General features: G+C 38.4%; 2 protein-coding genes across 3 annotated transcripts; one reads left to right on the forward strand and one right to left on the reverse strand.

The window, feature by feature from the left end:
• The first annotated feature begins 261 nt into the window (after positions 1-261).
• Positions 262-3,005, forward strand: LOC104809222 (origin of replication complex subunit 2-like). The gene is given in 8 exon segments (XM_010535159.1): positions 262-502; positions 908-1,090; positions 1,178-1,284; positions 1,565-1,658; positions 1,660-1,704; positions 1,822-2,116; positions 2,263-2,490; positions 2,643-3,005. Coding segments are annotated over 7 exon segments (1,101 nt in total). The 5' UTR covers positions 262-502; positions 908-958; the 3' UTR covers positions 2,843-3,005.
• A 105-nt stretch (positions 3,006-3,110) lies between these two features.
• Positions 3,111-6,041, reverse strand: LOC104809300 (rop guanine nucleotide exchange factor 6). 2 transcript variants are annotated; one of them, XM_010535277.1, is made up of 7 exons: positions 5,466-6,041; positions 5,092-5,208; positions 4,857-5,011; positions 4,615-4,689; positions 4,221-4,517; positions 3,777-4,124; positions 3,111-3,677 (listed from the first exon to the last, which is right to left on the reverse strand). In XM_010535277.1, the coding sequence occupies exons 1-7, from the start codon at positions 5,830-5,832 to the stop codon at positions 3,318-3,320; spliced, it is 1,719 nt and encodes a 572-aa protein (XP_010533579.1). In that variant the 5' UTR covers positions 5,833-6,041; the 3' UTR covers positions 3,111-3,317. The 2 variants fall into 2 exon arrangements, with proteins under 2 accessions (XP_010533579.1, XP_010533659.1); XM_010535357.1 differs by lacking the exon at positions 5,466-6,041 and adding an exon at positions 5,301-5,373.
• Positions 6,042-7,515: the final 1,474 nt, after the last annotated feature.

The following is a 7,515-nucleotide window of genomic DNA, read 5'->3' on the forward strand; positions in this document are numbered from 1 at the left end:
AACTTCTTTTAGGTACGATAAAATTAATTCAATTTTTTTATATTTAATCCATAAATCGAATATCTGAATAATTGGGATTCTAACAGTTTTACTCTAATATCCACAAAGTTGAGTACTAAATCAAGTTTTCCTAATCAACATTCAAATACCTATTGATACTCTCTGTATATTACACAAATGCCCTTATAGATATTAAAAATAACAATTGTACCATTTGACTTGTTTTAGAAAGAAAGAAAAAAACCAAATGGCGTTCCGGGGGATGCTCACCGCTCTCACATCACTCATGAGTCATCACTGACCGTTTTTCTTTTTTGTCCGAAAACAATTAGTGCCGGTGTCTTCAATACACTGCGGGTAAATTGCTCCTGAATTTAGGGTTTAGGGTTCCTTGTGTTAGTCTCTCCATCGATCGCGAGCTGAGATTTTATCGCCTCTTTCGGGGATTTCGCCGCCGCTGAGCTCCAGTATTTCGCAGGTTTTGGCTTTTGGGTCATTCGAGGTCATCATTGTTTTTTGTTTTCATGTTTCCATTTCAGCTATTTTTTTTTCCTATTGATGTTTTTGTTGTAGTCTGGGAATCTAGGTTTATAGATGTTTAGAAATCAATGTTAAGTTTAGAAGGTCAGTGTTTTGATAGCGTTATTGAGATAATCTTTAGACGTAGTGCTGTTGCATTGAAGGTGTTCGACGAAATTCCTGTCGGAATTCATCGTGCACTCGTAGCTTATTCTGAATTAAAATTCTGCAATATTTAAGACTGGAAAAACACTAAAGCCAACGACTTCGAGTATGAATTCGGAATCTAAACGTAAACTCTATAAATTTCGAATGAACATGTGGTGGCAAGATTTGGTGATTTTGTTACTGTTTTTGCTGTCATAGAAAATTCTTTCCTGCATTGCAGTGCAGTTGAAGATCGCCACTCTTTTTCATTTCCTTTGGTTAGAGTTCTGTTATGGAGGACATTGAGAATATCGAAGAAGATGAATTTGGGTTCTCGAGAAATTACTTTCTCGCGAAAGAATTGGGTGGAACAAGCAAGAAATCTGCCCGTAAACTCTCTGATATCAATGTCGTTGATGAGCAGGTGCCTGCACATTTCCCTCTTATGATATATTGATCACCAATCAATGCTCTCCATTACAGCTTGATGAATATGCATTCTGTTTTTCAGGAGCTTAGAGCAGCGGCATCTAACATCGAAATGAAGCATGAGAAAGAGATTGCTGCACTGATGGATGAATACAAGACTATGTACCCTAAGTGGGTCTTTGAGCTGCGGTGAGATTGTTGTATTCTTGTTTCTTTCTTATCAAGCATTTATGTTAGAACCTCACTTTTCACCTATAATCGAACATGTTTTAGAATATTTAACATGATTTATCATTATTTTTGGTGTTTCTGTATCGTGAAAGATGACACTGAAAAAAATGTAATTACCAATATGAATTATTCACAAGAATCCATCTGTTGCTCTCTCTCCTTGTCGAGTCTATTTGACAAAATCAATGTGTTATGCCATTTGAAGCATGTGTTGCCTAGACTTTTGTGTGGTCTATAGGTGTGGCTTTGGCCTTTTAATGTATGGATTCGGATCTAAAAAGGCTCTAATTGAGGATTTCGCATCTTCTTCTTTGACTGAGTTTTCAGTCGTGGTTACTGGTTATCAATGGCTATCTCCCTTCTGTAAACCTGAAACAGGTAATCAATCCTCTGCCTATTTTAACACATTTATTTCACAATGCCAATATGGTCCTTTACTTTTAAAGTGCTTGGTATGAAATGAATAGCAATAGCTCCTCTTGTTTGCATATTCAGGTTTTGGCAACCTTAGCTGAACTACTATCTGATCAGCTGAAATCTAAAAGAAAGAGTTCTTCTGCGAGCTTGAGTAAATGTCAGGAAACGTTTTCTTCTCGTTCGATAGACGGTCTTCTCTCTTTTCTACATGGCCCTCAGTCAGATGACAAAGACTGCTTTGTATGTGTTGTCATTCATAACATTGACGGACCTTCTCTAAGAGACTCCGAATCACAGCAAACCCTTGCCCGGCTTGCTTCCTGTTCACATGTACGCGTCATTGCCTCCATTGACCATGTCAATTCACCATTATGTAAGAATTATACTTTTAGTTCCTGTCGCTTGATTTCTCGTCATATAAGTTTATTTCCATTTCCCAAGGTTATCTTTACATGTTGAAGATTCTTTTTATCGAGTTCTTGGACTTTTATATGGCCTATTGTGTGTGCACATTTGCAGTGTGGGACAAGAAAATGGTTCACACACAGTTCAACTGGTTGTGGCACCATGTTCCGACATTTGCACCATACAAGGTCGAAGGAATCTTTGTCCCATTTATTCTTGCACAAGGAAGCTCGGCTCAGACTGCCAAAACGGCCGCCATAGTCTTGCAGAGTTTGACACCCAATGCTCAGAATGTCTTCAAGATTCTTGCAGAGCATCAGCTTTCACACCCAGATGAAGATGGTGAGTAAAACAGTAAAGTTAGCCGATTTTGGTATAAAAACCGTAAAAGAAAGAGTCTAGTAATGTTTTCAAATGGTTCTCTCTCTCCGTTTTTCAGTTCAGGGAATGATATTAACCCTTTAACGGTAACGTTTTCCCGTGGATTTTGGCAGGCATGGCGACGGAAAATCTTTACACGATGGCTCGGGAACGGTTCTATGTGAGCAGCCAAGTGACACTGAATTCACACTTGACGGAGTTCAAAGACCATGAACTAATCAAGATTAGAAGGAACTCTGATGGACAAGACTGTCTTTATATACCTCTTGCCCCTGAAGCCCTTCAACAGCTCTTGCGTGATCTCAATCAATAGCTCTATCCAAAAAGTTCGATTTCTGTTTCTCATTGAAATTTTTGCTTTCACTGATAATTATGATTTGATTTCACCTTAATTTATGGGCTGACAAGTGTTCTGTAGACGATCTTCTTCTGTATTCAATTATTATTGTAAATTATGCTTATGGAGAGTTGCCTCTTTTTGACACATTAACATTGGAGCGAGTAATGCATCAGATTTTTACAAATCCCGAGAAAGAAATTGTTATGAATCAGGTGTTCAACTGCTATCTCGGACACGGGACTTGTCTGTGATTTGCTCTGTTCTGAATCTCTGATCCAGGTATGTATGTATATATATATACACACACACACAACACAACACCCAGAATGTGAAAGAATGTGTGAAATACACAAATTCACTCAACAAGTTACACATAACAAAACCCTAACCCTAGTTTTTTCGGGAACCGGGTATCTTGGACCGAAATCCAAACCGACCCTAGTTGATTTCAACTGCGAAGATAATGGGCCAAGGCTTTTCTAACTCCGAACCCACCACGTCCATCCCTGCTAGAGAGAAATGGAGTTCTCTCTGTTCTCATGGGACTTACCAATGGCATCGGAGAATAACTCGGCGTCGAAAACGACCCTGTTCTGTACGGTGTGCCTGAGAATGACACTGAAGAAAATGGAGCCGACAGTCTTCTCTGAGAACCCGAACCAGCTTTTGATGAAACCAGTCTTAACTTGTTGTCTGAATCCTTTGTTATGTCGTCCACGTACAAAAGCTCCTCTATCCGTACCACTATACTGTACGCCAAGCTCTCGAGAACCCTCGAGTAGCTCTCGAGAATCGACTTCCCTATGTCCTGCGAGACCAAAAAGGAAAAAAGCAACCCGGCTTTTACATTCAGTATGTGACAACGTTGGTAGATTTGAAAGGAGAAAGAATGGTTTGGTGACTAGACCTTGTTGCATTGTATCTTGCTGATGTCTAAGGCGGTTTGTCGTAGACCCGGGAAACGCTGTTTCAAGCAGAGCAACAAGCTTTCCGCTCTCCCCGAGAGCATTTCTCTTTTGTCGTTGTCCTTCACCATCATTCCCCATGATGATCTTGCAGCTGCTCGGTACGGAGAGATCGAAAGCTTCAAGTGAGCTCTTCTACGCCAAATGTATATAGACGCTTCAACCCGGTTTGCCATTTCTACAACGTCGTGCTCAGATGACAGGTCTATGGATTCGAGCAAGAATTCGGCAGAGAAGTTATCAGAAGTGATGTTTCTGTACAGGAATTCGCCTAGACAGGATCTCCCGTTCTGCATATCGAAATCGCCCGGGAATTTAACCTACTAATCGTTTTTTCTTGCTATGAAAAATGTGATCAATGATGGGCATTGCTAAAACCCGATTACCTTTGGAAGAGCATCTAGGTATGACCGGGGAACCTCCATCTCAGCCAAGGCGATGCTGTTTATCGCCAAACAGGCTTTCAAGATTTGGTTAGTGAATTCACGAGTGTGATTCAATCTTTTCCTCGAGTTTTCGCGGAGGCCCCCGGGCGGCACACGAGGCAGTGGCAGCCACCACTTGTCTTCATCTTGTCTGCTACAAATTTGTTCCCGGAAAGAAGCCGAGCCATTGGATACCGGAGTTACGACATCTTGATCTACGTACCAGAACTCGGTCTCTCCGAAACCGTCCAATATTTCCTGAGACATTGAAATGAGATCTTAGGAAATCACATTGGCCACTTAAGTGTGAAGCTTTCAACAATGGTGAGTAACACTTAGAAAGATGAGATCTTACAAGAAGCATATTGTCTAGCTTACGAAGAGCCGGAAGGCAAGTCGAGAGATCGGATCTCGTTCTGCAGGTCATCACCTTCATTGCCAAAAGAAGAAGAAGAACGATATTGAAACAGAGACAAGAAACATCATTCACAACCATACTGTGTGATTCAAAGATGTCTGAAACTAATCAAGATCAGATCCTCGAGATTATGTAATGACGAACAGAGGATATGAAACTAGAGGTTGCATTTGAATTACCTCAACCTTGCTTCCATTGGGGAAACTCTGGAAGGAAGGCACCAATTCAACAATGTGATCACTGACACACAGAAGAACTTCCATTTCTCTTTTCCACATGGATTTTTTCTCAGTAGGCAGTGGCTCTAACCTCCATAGCTGCCCCAGAATCGAAGCTACAGTAACAATCTTGTAAACATCGGCAAATGTGTGTGTGTGTGTGTATATATATGTATAGATGAAGAAATTAGATTACCAGAAAGATTGGTGATGGCATTAGAGATTGCTAGAGCTGAGCAAACACCTTCACCAGAGCCTGACATGTCTTCACCAAGCAACAACTTTGCCATTCTCTCCTTCACCAACTCGACTTCTACATGAAATCCAGAAGGAAAATCATTCACGATCAATCAAAATCCTTCTAAAGTTCAGTCCTTTTTCTGCAATTTCTATGGACCCACAAACCTGAAATCTCTGCACCCAATCTCTTGAACCCAAAATTGTCGGCATTGGTCATCGTCGGCTTCTTCTTCTTCCCAGAAATGAAATCCAGAAGGAAAATCATTCACGATCAATCAAAATCCTTCTAAAGTTCAGTCCTTTTTCTGCAATTTCTATGGACCCACAAACCTGAAATCTCTGCACCCAATCTCTTGAACCCAAAATTGTCGGCATTGGTCATCGTCGGCTTCTTCTTCTTCCCAGACCTCTTCCGCCACGAAGCTTTCCCCAACGGCCAACCTAGAAGCTTCGACGGCGGCGGCGGCGGCGATGGCATCGGCGAGGAGACAGGCCCCTCCTCCTCCGCCTCCGCCGCCGTCGAATTTCTTCCCTCGGCGAAGCTCCCGCAGCTCGATCCAACCCCACTCGAGCTGCTCGAGCTCGACTCGGTTGTGAACTCAGTCACCGAGTCCACCGAACCAGAAATCCTTTTACCGTCGTCGAGCCGTGGTCTTCCTCTCTCGAACCCAACACAGCTATTCACCATCTTTTCCATGTCCTTCACGCGAAAAGTAAGAATTTTTCCCGATACCCAGAAGATGAAAGAGAGATCATAGAGAATAAGAATGGAATTGGTGGGTCATGAAATCGAGGAACGGCTCTTTCTGATTATTCTCCATACAAGGAGGAAAAAAAAACAGTTTTTGGACATTCAAGTTTTGAAGTTGCAGATGCAAAAGGACAAAGAGGGGGGTCACATGCAGAATCTTAACGTCTCTCTGCGACTTTTGGCCCTCTTTTTTTTAATTCGCGGAGTAGGTTTACAAATTATAATGACCAATATGATCCCTATGGTTTATAAATTAAAATAAAAATATTATTCCGTATATAACCGTTACCTCTGCCACGTCGGACTTGAGCGGCTTGCTTTTATGCGATCCTAAGAAAGTCTCAGATCTCGATGGTGCAGGAATGAAGCCATGTCTACTTGGTTAGGTTATTATATTTCATTTCTATATTTATTTGGTTTTTATATCAATTTTTATTTTGGTTGGATCCCAATTTAATTTTCAGTATAAAAAATATTTTTTAATAAAGAGTTTTATTTTTCGATTATTTTGATATTTGATTTAGATTTGATTAATTTGTTTTTACAAAAATTATATTCAATCTTTTTTTTAAATCGTTTTTTTAGACGCAATTATATATCATGTATTTTGATTCGATTTTATATTTATAACTAAAATATATAGTTTAAATAATTTTATAAAAGAAGAAATGTCCAATCTAACTTTCCTTAAATATATATACAGAAGGCATTGCATGTTCCTATCTCTACTTGTAGATTTTATCACCTCTTGCATCTCTCTACGACTACGAATCACTTCAAATTCAAATTTTGATGCAAGAAAGGTTAAAATATCATAATGAGATTTGATTTGAACATATTATATGTATATATATATATATATATACCGAACATGAAAGAAACGAACGAGAGGAACCACAAGGGCTTATTAAAGAAATGGTTGGACCACTGCAACATAGTAGCTCCATTTTTGTCAGATAATTCTTTTCTCTTATTTTCAGCCCTTAATTATCATTATTTTTGTAATCATGCCTTCATTACTGTTGCAATTTGCAAATGCAATAACTATTATTTTCTAAAACTGGTGAATATATTAAAGAGATAAACAAATATTATTTTTCATGATAATGGATTGGATATCATTTTATTTAAATCAAATTAATCAAATACGAATTTAATAGCATTAATATAAAAATAAAACCAAAACTAATATTTTAGAAAATTAGTTTTTTTAATAAAAAAAACGGAATACAAAACTAATCCAAATGAAAACAGAATTTTACATAATAAGGAAAATAAAAGAGATATAATTGTTACGAACTTTGAGAGTGATTGTTATATACTTTTGAAAATCATATGAAGTATCAACTAATAGTACCAAAGATTTTATAAAAGAAAATATACTGTATAGGTTTATAAAATTTTTATGAAATAGAATCTCTGTCTCGAACTCATTACTTGTCAACACTTATATTATAATACCAAATACCACGTTATTAATCATTTCAAACTAACAAATTATAATATCCGTAACAGAGTAATAGAGAAAGAGAGAAATGGACGAAAAATGGATTAAAAACATAATATATGTGTTAAAATTAAAACAAAAACCAAATCAATAATCGTTTTGTCAATTGCAGTTGTTCGGTT

This window comes from Tarenaya hassleriana, unplaced genomic scaffold (genome assembly GCF_000463585.1).
Source record: "Tarenaya hassleriana unplaced genomic scaffold, ASM46358v1 Cleome1, whole genome shotgun sequence".
In the NCBI taxonomy this organism is placed as follows: domain Eukaryota; kingdom Viridiplantae; phylum Streptophyta; class Magnoliopsida; order Brassicales; family Cleomaceae; genus Tarenaya; species Tarenaya hassleriana.

Coding starts and splice junctions, on each gene's coding strand:
- LOC104809300 (XM_010535277.1), bottom strand. CDS start 5,832: ATGGAAAAGATGGTGAATAGCTGTGTTGGGTTCGAGAGAGGAAGACCA. Junction 5,012..5,091: donor TGCCATCACCAATCTTTCTG/GTAATCTAATTT, acceptor TTGTTACTGTAG/CTTCGATTCTGGGGCAGCTA. Junction 4,518..4,614: donor AGCTAGACAATATGCTTCTT/GTAAGATCTCAT, acceptor TCAATGTCTCAG/GAAATATTGGACGGTTTCGG.